At 42.6% G+C, this 14924-nt stretch overlaps 1 protein-coding gene across 1 annotated transcript; it reads left to right on the plus strand.

Annotated features, from left to right (window-relative positions):
- Positions 1–13153: 13153 nt before the first annotated feature.
- On the plus strand, positions 13154–14239 carry LOC144837739 (uncharacterized). The gene has a single exon (XM_078692974.1). The coding sequence runs from the start codon at positions 13193–13195 to the stop codon at positions 13994–13996; it is 804 nt and encodes a 267-aa protein (XP_078549100.1). The 5' UTR covers positions 13154–13192; the 3' UTR covers positions 13997–14239.
- The last annotated feature ends 685 nt before the right edge of the window (positions 14240–14924 follow it).

Consider the following 14924-nt stretch of genomic DNA (forward strand, 5'->3'; position numbering starts at 1 on the left):
GAATCGCTGTACAAACTAAACGCGCACGCGTAGAGCGTGCATGGAGCGCACAACCAGAGCCGTTCCGAAATTGCTATTTTTGTTGTTTTAAATCATGTTCGCAGTAACTTTATAAATTTTTTATTATTTTAACAAAAACCTTTAATCAAATTGATTGTTTTGATATTAAATTCGATAATTAAAGCCTTTTGAACGTTATACATTTTCAAAACAAAAGACTCAACTCCATACGCTACATAGGAATAGTTGGACACAAACATGGCTTCTAATCCATTCGAAGTCGTAACTCTCTCTATATATGGCTCTGCCCCGGGGTCACCTGGCCAGCGTTGCAGCCCAGTCCCTGAGACTGGGTTCAATGAATCGCTAACTGGTGATCCGAAACGTAGCACCCGGCCGTGGGCCTGGTGCAAATTACAACTAAACGAGCTTCTGTTAACTGAACTAAAAATAACCGTACTCTTCTTTTACTTTTATTAATAAACCAACAAAAACACTTCTGGGCCCCTTGGCGGAGCAAGACTATTCCGGGATCAGATCCCGGCCATTCTTCCAGGTGAGGTCCAGGACCTCACTGGCCTCCATCCCCGTAACCTTCCCCAGGGCTTCGGCGGCGAAGCCGATGAAGTAGGGAGAGCCTACCCGGTGGCCCGCCGGACGAAAGTGAGGGGCGTCCGTCTCCAGTAGGACCCGGCGCTCCGACTGGTACATGAGGTATCTGCAGGCCTCCTGCACAGCTGGGCACGCTCGCCCTACCCCCAAATTGAAACTGAAATAGGTCATTGGGAAGAATCTCAGGAATTCCTCCACAATGAATACCGATGACGAGAAACTGTGCAAAATCAGTTTCTGTCCACGGGGTACCCCCACCAGCCGAAGAAGGTCCAGCCCCCGGAGGTAGCATTCCTCCCCCGTTGGGTCAGTCGCCGCACCCCGCAGGTGCAGGGTCAGCACGTGATGACGCTGGGGGCAGAAACATTCCCGCAAGATCCGCTCCAGGAGCCGATCTTGTCGGGGCCAGTCGGTGATGGAACGGTTTGGGGGGGGGGGGAATTGCAAGGAGATGGGCCGGATCCGGGGGTGGGGGTTTATGTCTCGGAGCTGGTCAACACCATCCGAGATGCACATGAGGTAGCCCGCACCACTCTCCGGCAAGCCCAGCGGCGTATGAAGAGGGACTATGACCGTCGGGTACTGAAACGTTCCTATGGGTTGGGGGACCGGGTGTATGCCTTGGATGACAGCACGCCCAAGGGCAAGAGTAAAAAGTTGTGTCCTCCATGGAAAGGACCGGCGGTTATCGTGGGGGTCCTGACTCCCTCACTTTTCCGGGTTCAGTTCCGGAACAAAGTTATGGTGCTAAATCACGATAAACTGAAGCCTTGCAGAGACAAGTTGCTACCCAAGTGGCTTCAGACCTTCCAGTTGCCCACTGCGTCAGCGAGTGGGGACCGGGCAGACACCACCACGGGCGGCGAGTTGTATTGTTTTTGCCGACGGCCCTGGGGTGGGGCTTTTATGATCCAATGTGATTATTGTGACATCTGGTACCACGGGGTGTGCAGGGAGATGTAAAATAAAATTTTACATCTCCCTGGGGTGTGTGTCAATATTTCGCAGCTAGATGCGCTCAATATTGACCGTTACAAATGTGCCGCTTGCCGAGAGCCAGCTATAGTCTCGGCGGTGCCTACTATCTAATAATCAATTCAATTTTAATTGCTTGTATTTTTCTATCGTTTCAGAAATAATAATGAGTGACCCAAAACCAGAGGGGAAGACGGGCCGAGCCGATGATGCTTCGCTTTCCAGTGACCCGGGCACGAGGGAGGCGCCAGTGGAGGACCGAGGTGCTCCTAGCCGAGTGGTGGTGGTCATGGACGAAGAACCAGCACCATCGACCGAGGGGGTGTCGTGCAGCTTTCCTGGATGCGATGCTACGGGTATTCGTCATCTAAGAGCACATATGCAGGCCCGGCATTTTCCACCTTGTTTCCGGCCACAATCCCGGAGTACGGGGCGCCGTGCGCAAGTTCAGGCCCAAGCCCTGAGCGAGCTGGCGCAACTTATTGTCCGACCTGGTGGACGACAAGGACCACACGATTTGTTGAGCAGCCTGCAAGAAATGAAACTTCTTCCCATGGATGTGTCCTGGGAAGCCTTGGACCCTAAAACCCAGGGAGCAATGCTCAAACTGAACGGGGTTTTTAAGGGGAGGGAGGAAGACCTGTGTACACGGGTTGATAATCACCCCGCTTTCCTAATACATTACCGAGCACTGGCCGCCATGGCCAAACTCGTGGGGGTGGTTATGTTTATGGCAGTTGCTGAACGGGCGGAGGCGAAGGTCCCAGTGCCTTCCCAGACGCCGGCTGACAGAAGGGGGAGGAAGCGGCGTGCGCCGACGGAGGGCTCTCGGGGTCCTGGCCCTGTGCCGGAAACCCCGCCTCCGCCGTGCGCTTTTGACGCACATTTTCACCCGGACCGTTTATTTTCGGCCCTAGGGCTGCCCCCAATCTATCAGATACGCCGTGCGAGGGATGCAGACCCTGTAAAGCCAGGAGACCCAAGGGTCACCGTTATAGGGGCAATCGCGGTTTTCCGCCCACTTATCTATCCCTCAGGGAGATAAACCTGATACAGTCGCCGCCGTACAACCATGTTTCCATTGGGCTGCACCCCACGCGCATGGTGTCGGCGCGGGAGTTTGCTACTTTTCGGGGGTTGGCCCAGAACCTGAGTGTTCGGGCGCTGGGAGAGGTGGGTCTGGACCACAACCGTTCCATCACCGACTGGCCCCGACAAGATCGGCTCCTGGAGCGGATCTTGCGGGAATGTTTCTGCCCCCAGCGTCATCACGTGCTGACCCTGCACCTGCGGGGTGCGGCGACTGACCCAACGGGGGAGGAATGCTACCTCCGGGGGCTGGACCTTCTTCGGCTGGTGGGGGTACCCCGTGGACAGAAACTGATTTTGCATAATATGCGGAACAAGTGTGTCTTTTATCGCACACACAAATTCCTTAGGAAAACAAGCAAAAATACAGGAATAATTATCCTTTTTGCTCGCAGCGCCAATATTGTATTCACCCTGTTTAATAAAGTGCACCAGATACTCACCTATCTGGGAACTTCTTCCCGCTTGGGGCAAATCCAATTGATATATATATAAATCCTCTGGTAATACTGCTAAAAGCCGTAATATCCTTCTAACCACGGCAAACTCCGTGGCTAACTGCCCCGATTCTTGGTCTGCTCCAACCGTCTGCGCATGACGCCCAGCCGTCCATACGTCACAAGCACTAGAACCAGGCGCCCGCAGACGGTTGGTAGGTTCGGGCCATTCATTCAGCGGCCACCCCCTTACGGCTAACATTCCTTCCAGGTGTTGTGGTACCCCACCCTGGTCCGTGGAGGATTTCTCTGAAGCGTCAACCCCTACGGTGGACACCGATCCCCCTTGAGAAGCATGATTACCCTCCCACTCAGTGGCATTCCCCACAACCTCTCCCTGTTTCAGTGTTACATATCTGCCCGTAAGATTCGCCACGCAAACTTTGGGAACAGTCCCACCCCGATGAATAGTGGCTGGAATTAAAACTTTCCCCTGATTATCGGGCTCAATGAAATAATCGGGGAGATGCTCCCCTGTTACATCTAACCGGCACAGTATGTATCCCGCCGAAAACGGAGGAAGCACCCTGCGCTTGCCAACCGTCACCCGGGTAACCCTAGGGTTAACCTCCCCCACCTCTTTGCGAAGAGAAAGTGTACTTGTTCCCACAGATAGTAATAATTTCCCACAATCGATAAGAGCTCGATTGGGTATCAAAAAGTCCCCTCCCAGCAACATATCGTCATTAATCGGCGCCACGTACATATACTCAGTGTACACCTCGGAACCTAATGCGAACGTGACTGGGCCTACCCGGTATCCCGGCATAGAAGTCCCCCTACCTGCTAATTTAAAGGAAAGCTCTGCAATTATTGGTGGGGCAGGGTCCAGCTTGGCAAATACCCGGTCTGAAAGAATTGTATAATCAGCAGCGGTATCTACTACAGCTACCGTGCGAAGCCCATTTACAAACACCATGGCATGCAATGCATTCGCTGACTCCACTCTATTTACCACTATGCATGGTTCCCTTTCCTTTAAGCTAACTATATCCACGGACACCGCCAGAGGATCCCCACCCGGGTACCCCTGTCCCTCTTCCTTTTTAGCGCACGAGCCTTCAGAACGCTGGCAGTCGGTGGTCAGGCCCCGACCCCCGACCCCTATTCGTTTAAAGGATCCTCCTGTTCCCCTACCTGCCTGGCTTGCCGCGCTAATTTCGGACATTCCCTTTTGAAATGACCCACCTCATTACATTTAAAGCAGCGGTCCCAAAAAGTACCAATTTCCCCACCCCCGTGTTACGGCACCCAATACAGAACTTCATAGCTGAATGTCTCTGTATCTATTCATTGGAAAGTGGCTTGAAGGCTTTCCTAGTTAGGGTTAATACCCGATCGGCCCATTCCCCTACGGTTTCTGTCTCATGTTGGGATGCCGTCTCTAGCTTGGCCTGGAGGACCTCAGGAAGTTCATCCTCCGTAAACCGTTGGTCAAAGGCATGAATTATGTCCCAAAAGGAAATGTCCCCATCCATGGTTACTAAATTGGTGTAGAGGTCCGCCGCAGCCCCCTCCACGCACCAACAAAACGCCTCCTTCATTTCCCAGGGCGAAAGATGATGCTCTTCCGAAAAAGCCCTAAATCTACGTTTAAAGAAAGCCCAATTATCCTTCCCTCTATATACCAGGCTTCTCGGGACATCCTTAGATCGGAAAGGTTCCCATCTTGGCCTACCCCCTGACCTATTACCCCTAGTTCCGGCCCTTGGACCTCTATCCGTCCGGTCCTGGTATAATACTGGCCTCTCTTCGTATCTACCCCAGGGTTGTGGAACGACCCATGAATAATCCCAGTCCTGACGACCTGGTCCCTCCCGTGGACGACCGGATGACCATCCATAAGGAGACTCGGACCCCTGGTATCCGTCCCACCTCCCGGATCGGTCCGAAGTCCAATCCGATTCCTGATGAGTAGGCCTGTGTGAGGGTTTTGGTCTTTCATCCCTTGGACGATATTCAGGACGGTCCCAAGTACCATCCCCAGGGAACCCGTTCCCTGATCTATCTCCACCCCATGAGTTCCCCTCGCTCGTATTTGCCCATTGTCGGCCTGTACCAACTTCGTAATTTTGAGATTCCCTCTGTGGAGCCGGATATCCCCCTTTAGATACCGGAGTCCCATATCCTTTATTTCCGCTAAACTCTTTCCCCCTTCCACATGAGGATATTTCCCCAGCCTTGTACCGGAGAGTCGCTGCGTAGTCTTCTGCGGAACCCACGTGAGCCTCCTCCCCACTAGAGTAACCCTCTTCCTGGTTCTCTGGAGAAAGAGAGAATTCCCTAAAGGACATAAACTTAAGCTTTTGCTCAGTTTTCCGGGAACGAGTATCGTCATTCCCGGGACCCACCGCCTTCTTTAGGGCACTTTTAATTGTATCGGCGCCCTTACTAACCCCAGCAGACCCAGACGATGCCGACCCCTGCCGCAGGACCATCGGAGACATAACACCTAATCTATGGTGAGCCTTATCAAATTCTACTCCCTTTACCCCAGAGCCTCCCCTTTCAGCTCCACCCTCAGATTCTAAATGTTGGGCTGGGGAATGAACACTAAAATCATTCCGATCATCTACCAACGAAGACACAGAACCCAACATTCGACGAAAATCCTCGGGTGACAACCTAGGGTTAGGTGAAAAATCGAATCTGCTTAAGAATTCTGGCTTCTTACTCAGACCCTTAATAGAACTTAAATCTATTACGGATGAAATATTACCCAATCTGGTCCTAAGGGACAAAATTTCGTCCGCCCGAACCACCCCTATTCCCGGAATATCGCATAATTGCTCGAGTGTACAGAAATTCACTCGAATGCGATTCCCGTCTATGGGCATGGTAATCCAGACGCTACTATTCACTAAAGAAACCCCGTACTTTATTATCACCAAACCGGGAATTTTGAACCCCGCCACTGGAGATCGATTCTCGATTTCCAAAAGCGAAATAAATATTAATTTATAACAATCCCAATAGACACACAAATATATGTATCCAATTAAGTAATACTAACCCACCGTACCGCAATAACGCGGCAAATGCTTTTCCTACCGACCTTGGAAACTAATTTGCATAATATGCGGAACAAGTGTGTCTTTTATCGCACACACAAATTCCTTAGGAAAACAAGCAAAAATACAGGAATAATTATCCTTTTTGCTCGCAGCGCCAATATTGTATTCACCCTGTTTAATAAAGTGCACCAGATACTCACCTATCTGGGAACTTCTTCCCGCTTGGGGCAAATCCAATTGATATATATATAAATCCTCTGGTAATACTGCTAAAAGCCGTAATATCCTTCTAACCACGGCAAACTCCGTGGCTAACTGCCCCGATTCTTGGTCTGCTCCAACCGTCTGCGCATGACGCCCAGCCGTCCATACGTCACAAGCACTAGAACCAGGCGCCCGCAGACGGTTGGTAGGTTCGGGCCATTCATTCAGCGGCCACCCCCTTACGGTCGATACTACAAAAGTACGAAAATTCGAAAAATGGGGGTAAGATAAGGTGTGAGATAAATTTCAGTCAAAGTATATTGTGTGATGACACAAATCCTATCAGTGTATGAGGATAAAAGGGACTGGTAAAATGTAAAAGTAAAAATTATTTTACTTAGCCAAAAACTGGCGTGGTAATCTGTTGACAGCGTGAGGTGAAGAGGATGAGATGCTCACGCTGTCAAAAGATGATTGCGAGGGCGCCCCGCAATCACGTGATATGTTAGTATTATGAAGACTCGACATTGAAAGAATTACTGTAACCTAACTATCTCGTACTATTTGAACAACTTTTTATCAACAGTATACTAACAATTATCTCATCGTGTTTTAATATAATATAAACTAAATGCTACTCTTTTTATTGTTGTATGTACTGTAATTTATGAAATGATATTAAACTATAGTTTCTGTAATTCCATTCCATGAATTTTCAATCGAATAAGCGCGAAATGCCAAATATTGTTGAAATGATTTTGAGGAGTCTTCGCTATTTTTATTCTAAACTTAGACTACTAACCTTCTATGCTTGACGATTATGTAGAATAATAAATTAATTTAAACTCACCAGGGAAGAGTGAGACCTATCTCACTCTTCCCGGTCTTCCTTTTTTGCTGGTTGCCTGGAACACAATTTACTTCGAGGTTTAACCTGTGATGTAATTACAATATAACCTTTGCCCGATTGTAATAATAGATTTTGACAAATCAAACGTGACTATTATAATAGCAATTGTCGAATGATTAAATGCATGAATGATTAAATATAATAAACAACAAGCTCGCTACTGAGCTTCTGCCGTATTAAAATGGCGTCAGTTTGAGTTTTAGAGAGGAGCATATGTTATATATGGTGATTATATAAGTACCTCCTTCTTGGAACACTATAAGGATTGTTTTTCGTTGTACACAACAATAATATAATACATTAAATATAATAACATTTGTATTTGACTCAATATCTCTCGTTTGACGCTATTTTTTACGGGAAAACTTGCCCAATATCATGGGAATGTCTGAATATAACAAAATGCACACATCATACTGCTGAGCTTTATTACTGATATAAATATATTAAAACTAAACACGACACTTTGGTGAATGTATTGTGTACTGTAATTTCACCCCATTCTCGTAGGCCTACTGAATATAGATGTCTCCAGTATAGTGAAGTATTTGGAGACAGCTGAGTGGGCATGGTCACGATTTGAATGTACTAATATCCGAAACACATTTTACATGACAATAATGTAGAAATTGTGGGCAAAGAAAGTGTGTCAATAAAAGGCATAAAATCATCCAAGACCAAAAACGCAGACTCCTCACTTTTTGTTTGCCTTAAAACAGGTAAACATTATTTACACCGACGCAATTATTACAGTTTTGTTATATAAAACCATATTGGCCTACCTGTAGAAAATAATTTCTGAGTTAGGTATAATATAATAACAATAGGCCTTCTACTAAACAATGAAAGACTTGTAGTTGTAATAACTCTCTGTTGTTGCATTCATATGTATTTAAAGCGATGTTCAAGCAGTTTAAATTAGCGGATTGTTAAATAACAAGGCCAACAGCCATAAGTTGCGTGCTCTAAAAAAAAATGAACTTTCAAAAAGTAATGTACTTTAAAACTTTTCTGTACATCAAAACAGTTAAAAAAGTACAGAAAGGCGATAAAACGAATGGTGATACCGGACCGACAGACAGACCGACCGACCGACATAGTGAACTATAGAGTCGTCCACGCGACTAAAAAGATTCATATTGTTTTGGGTAAATTTGTATGGCATTCCAGTGTTCTAAAATCGTTCCAATAACACAGAACCAAGTTTTTTCGCAATAAATAAATATATTGGTTTGTCGTTAAATTTGAAATAATTATTATGTACAATAACCAGGTATCTAAGAGAGACAATTCTTCTAGAGTGGTGACTGGTGCCACGTAGGCTACAGTATGAACAAACTCCTAACTCCCCCGCTCCACACACCGCGGGCAGGTTCAATGAAGTTTGAAACATTTCCATTACCCTGGTTGACCTCATTAATCCAACTCCCGGCACGGGTTTAAAATGTACTCTAAACATAGTTGCCAACTAGGCCTCTTTAGGTATTTCAATTATACCTCTCACATTATAACTTAAGAAAACTTCACAGTTATTTCTCACATTAAAAACTTTACGTCCTGTTGATGATGTGCACGGGTCAAACTCTTTAAATTAATGGTTGAAATTAAAGTATATTTTGATTGTTTAACGACGGTAAAGGTAAATAAACGTGATTATATCAGGGAGATGTAAAATAAATTTTACATCTCCCTGGTTCCAGTAGGCTTAGTGTCGATTGATATTATTTTGGTTTATTAAAAGTGTTCATATCTACGTGAAAGTGATTAGTCTTTATTGCCGTGGTGGCAGCGCATTACCCACTACCGCGAAATCGCTTCAACAAAAAGAAGACAGAGACTTTTCATACCTTTACAAATCACTGAACATTTTTCGAGGCTCCCGGACTCGATCCCGAAGTCTAGCTCGCATAGGCTAGATAATCCGATATATCGATCGCACTCTGTCCTCAGCCGACACGTGAGTAAAGCCTTGCCTTGTTACGTTACCGTCAACTGCTCACAACATGGCTACTGCGAAAGCCCCAGAACAATGGCAACTTACCAAAAATGAAACAGTTAACTCCTTTAAAAACTGGCGATATTATTTATTTTTTCTCTTGACGCTAATCTTTCACCATTCCTTGCTGACGCATTCACTTGGAAAATGAAAACCGCAGGAAACCCCACAAGGGGAATACTTGACGATGAGGACACTGTCTCAGCCACATCGAGAAAAACCTCGCACCAAAAAAATATTCAACTGGAATATATGTTGAGCCAAATCGCCTACTTTTGTCCAGTTATATCCAGGAATACTATTATAAAGCGATCGACATCTCTTTCTGACATCTGGCAAAAAATTTGCCAGCATTTTGGTTTCCAGTCTTTGGGAGCGCACAACTTGGATCTCCCAAACATCACTACGCTACCAGCCAAAAAACCTCAGGCCGACTCCAAAGCATGTCCCACAGCTATTGTCAACAAAGCACACTGGCCACAGTATAACAATTTCTCCAAACAAATGGCTCCTAACCAAGCCTTTTGTGAATCGTGCATTATGTGCCAATCTTCTCAACGACCACACACTTCACACTCAACAAGTCAGTGCCGATTTCTTCCAGCAGCTGATAGAAATAGTCTCGGCAATTCACATTTCGTACTCGCAGGGAACGACTATTTCACACTCCCTGACGACGCAGAGAACGACTATACTGCACTCCCTGACGAAGAACTTTGTATCGAAGACCTCACTCAAGGTCCACAACATGATCTGCCCACCGGCCTAATCGACAAACCAGCTTCAACCAGCCAAGTCAATGTTATTATTCAAGCACCATCTTTGAACACATCTTTTCATCATTTCCCAGTGAAGGCGACACTTGACATTGATGCCACTACCAATTTCATTCAAGCATCACTTAGTTTTTTTGATTTGCCTATGACACTAGCAACTCAGATTGCCCAATTCTCTATACCATTGGACTTTTATGTCTGTGTTCCAGTTACTTGTCCACATTCTTTTATTTTGCTTTTATTGTGTTTTTTATTTTTTCAATTTTTGAAAGAAAGGTGGAAGGAAGTGGCGGTTGCGCCATCACACTCGCACGCCCTCGTGTGTTGTTGTTGCAGTGCGCCACCTTGCGCCCTATCGACCGACCTCGTGGTCGCCACATTATGTGTTAGTTGGTTCCAGTAGACTTAGTGTCGATTGATATTATTTTGGTTTATTAAAAGTGTTCATATCTACGTGAAAGTGATTAGTCTTTATTGCCGCCGAGTAATATGTTTTGTGTGTGTGTTTTGTTTTGGTGTCTATCCTCGCTGTCAGAAGACTAACCAGGATGTTGCTATTAATCTACACAGATAGGTGCATAAAAGATGCACGTCATTAGGCCTAATGTTATAGTTTTAAATTACAGTACAAGTCATATTTTGTGCGTGTGTTTAGTTTTGTTGTCTATCCTTGCTGTCAAAAGACTAACCAGGATGTTGCTACTAATCTACGCAGATAGGTGCATAAAAGATGTACGTCGTCATTAGGCCTAATTTTATAGTTTTAAATTAGGCCTACAGTACAAGTCATATTTTGTGTTTGTGTTTTGTTTTGGTGTCTATCCTCGCTGTCAAAAGACTAACCAGGATGATGCTATTAATATACACAGATAGGTGTATAAAAGATGCACGTCATCATTAGGCCTATTTTATAGTTTTAAATTACAGTAGGCCTACAAGTCATATATTGTGTGTGTGTTTAGTTTTGTTGTCTATCCTTGCTGTCAAAAGACTAACCAGGATGTTGCTATTATCATACACAGTGAGGTGTATTAAAGATGTACGTCATCATTAGGCCTAAATTCTGAACATTATTATGACATTAAAAATACCAAATGAAATTTTCTTCGGCTTACTTTCCCATTCATAATTTAAAAACTGGACATGACCTTATATTAGGTTTAGTTATTAACACGCTCGATAATTTTGACCAATCATTTATTCGATACATGAACTTGAACTGTTATGACTCATGAAAGAGGGAATACCCGGATGATCATCATCAATGACGTGAGGTGTTGTGAAAAATTAAAGTTATTGAACCGGAAAAAATATGAAGTTTAATGTACAAGGATAAAAACAGAAAAGACAAAAACAAAACTTGCTATTGTATAATATTATTCTATTCTATAAGCCTCTGGTTAGTTAAATGTTCAATATCAGATGTTTGTTTTTATTGACGATCAAATTAATCCTTACAGGAAGAATTAGTTCCCATTGGGGTCATTATCAATTGAAAGAAAATCGAAATACACAAAAAAAGTGTTGCTATCAATTTGTTGTTTTTTTTTTAAAGAGACAATGTAACTGATATTTAATTTAATAAGTGACCGTTATTATTCGTTGAGCTAACATTAACATTATAGCGCCCATTTCCATGAAAAGCTCATAATCAGCGGCTCTTCATTCATAACATTAGTTAAAATAAAAAGTCTTGTTGTTTATAGTCATTCAAATGTCTAATGTAACTAGTTAGTAAATTGTTCCAGATTCTTGGTCCAGTGACGGTAAACGAGCAGTCAGTAAATGTCTTTTGTTTAGTTTAGCTTAACATCGCTAGTACTAGCACGTGTACTGCCAGCTACATTCTGTGTAGGCCTATCCCTCTAGGAAGTAAGTCATGACATCAGTTCGTACGTAAAACCACTCACCACCAAGGCTATGTGTGTTAAGTGGGCCTACCGCGTACTTTCACTTAAGTTTCATCATACCTTCAAGTACATTAGGTAAGCCAATAGACGAACAAAATATGGCATAAAACCATTGTTTTAAATGTTTGGTAAGGTGTAGTAACATTGAAATTATTAGGCTAAATTTTAATATTTTGTTAAAAGTGATGCGCCTCTTTCAGTATATCATGAGTAATAATGTCGTAATATAATAAGTTCCTTGAACATGATGAACGTTTATCCTTTAAAGTACTGTTTGTGAAGGGCATATCGTGTGCGGTTGGATTTTTCGTGCACACCAGTGATCCACCGATTAATTCTATTTTCCGGTGTGGACATCTATAAAATGATAGGGAAATGTTTTCGCAATTAATTAGTTCTTACAGTTTCGTGATTACGTGGGTCATTCGACTAAAACAAAAAACTATGCAATCAAAGTTCAACTTTTCTAATTTGTAAAAACCGAAGTGTTATCATTTTTGCCTATCTGGTGAGTTGTTTGGATACAATATATTTATAAGTATTCTTTTTAATTTCTTCAGCTTTCACGATATACTATCTAACTGACTATCGCAAGAACTGATGACGTTATCAACCACATGATGACGGAAATGCTTAGAAGTTGACGCGTTGTTCCGATGAAAACAACGCGTCAAAGTAAATACTTTGAATACATGTTATCAGGTAGATAGTATTTTATAACTGCAGAATGTAGCAGTTGTATTCTCAGACTTTTTTATGGCATTAAAGTATAGTGTATGGTTTTTTTGATTGTTTTTCAATTATTACTAAAACATAAAAGTAGTAAACTAATGAATTGTGGGTTGCATTGCTTGAAGTAAACTAATGAATGTTTTGTTACAGGCAATTGTGGGTTGCATTGCTGTATCAGTTTCTGTTTTTTTAATTATCATGTTTCGATCATCTATTTAGGCAAATTCAACAGGAAGATAATTCGACAAGACGATGGATCCCACTGCTGTTATAAACTGCTCTGTGGAGCCTGTTGACATTATGGAATCTGGTGTCTTTGGTAGCAACACAGGCTTGGCAATCTTTTCAATTTATTTCTTCTTGATATGCATCTTATCTATCGTAGAAAATGCAATTATTCTTGCGGCAATCATCAAAGTAAAGCGGCTGCATAAACGCCGCAATATTCTCATCTTTAACTTAGCACTAACGGACTTAATGGCTGGTGTAATTTACCCCTGTATTGTGATTTTCAACAAAACCTATATGGAGAGCATCGGACTGATTGTCGGCATTGTCTCGGGTTTTACGATCCTCGCAATCGCTGCCGAACGATTTCTCAAGATCGTCGTATTCACCAACAGTAGCAAAACTCACATCGGAACAACGCGTCAACTTCTAAGCATTTCCGTCATCATGTGGTTGATAACGTCATCAGTTCTTTTGCCAATTTCGTTCTATGACTATATCCTACATCGAGTTATATTTTTCACTCTTGGTCCTCTGTGCATTGTTGTAATAATGATTGGGATTTCAATACTTTACTTTTCAATATTTATAAAAATACATTCACATGATAAACGAATGTCCGCTAGATTAAACCGAGGAGGTAACTATAAGTATACAAAACTTGTGTTAAGGGCGTATGTTGTAATAGTGGTGGTTTACGCTATTTGCTGGTTGCCATGGGCAATTGAATCTCTTCGAATTATGTTCACAATGTACTATGGCTTTGAGGAAGTGGATCGTTGTATAGTGTCAAGTTTGGTTTTCTACATTGGCGTGGCAATGATATTGCTAAGCTCCGCGGTGAATCCGGTTATCTATTGGCGAAGGTTGCCGGATTTCCGAGAAGGAATTTCGGAATTGTTCGGGTGTTGCACGAATGAAAAATCATGTTGTTTCCGCCAAACAGTGGTCATAGAAGATTCTAGTGTTCAGGATACTGGGAATCGCTCTACTAACACTACAGACGAATTAGTTTTACAAATAAATAATAAAACACACGATAGTAGGTGTTAGATATATATTATTTTAATGCACTTTAAAGTGATTTACAGTTTCATTTTAATCTTTTAAAGAATTAAGTGTTTTAATATTTATTAATAAAATGTGTTTATTTGTAATAGCATCAATATAATAATAATGGTAGAGTAAGGGAATTTTTTAAACAAGCATGGCTATTAACTTTCTCCGGGTTGCAGTACAATAATTGCCGAGCAATTATTTATTCATTCATTATTTAAATATTAAACTACTATAAACGGCAGATCTTAGTAATAATGATAGTGCTAGATTTATATTCTTGTTTAAATTAACAAGTTAGGCCTAGGTTTAATAACATAAGTAATTCCTTATTCATAGTAACACATTGTACTAATATTAATGCAAACTACTACTGTATTTCATTTAAATAGTTATCTGAGATCTATTAGATACTCAATAAAGTAAAATGTTAAATGACGTTATTATTGCATTCTTCATGAATAGCATTTATACCAGTCGTTACAAAGGCCGCATGTCGAGAGATGTTCACCCCGCCATGATCTAATTTTAAGTTGTTGAAAGGGATGAAAGTTGACATCAAAATGTCCAGAGGATTCAATCCTTTTAAGCATCTAGCTAAAATACCTCAATTCTGAATTATCATCTTTCATTCTCTCACTTAGATCACCTAAACGAACACATTCAAATGTTATAGATAACTAAATGTGCTCTTATATGCTTGATTGTACATGTTCTGGTGCTTCGGCCGATTGCCATTTAAAAAAGAATAAAAAAGTTTGTCATGTACAAAATGATGTACAATGTTGATTGTTGTTTTATTTTATATAATTTTTATACAAATTTTATTTGTATGTAAAACGCTTAGGCTAATTCAACTAGGTAAAGTCAGACTTGAATTATAAAAAATGTAATGTCTTTACCTAAAATGTTGAAAAATGTTGCT

This window comes from Antedon bifida, chromosome 3, assembly GCF_963402885.1.
Source record: "Antedon bifida chromosome 3, ecAntBifi1.1, whole genome shotgun sequence".
Taxonomy (NCBI): domain Eukaryota; kingdom Metazoa; phylum Echinodermata; class Crinoidea; order Comatulida; family Antedonidae; genus Antedon; species Antedon bifida.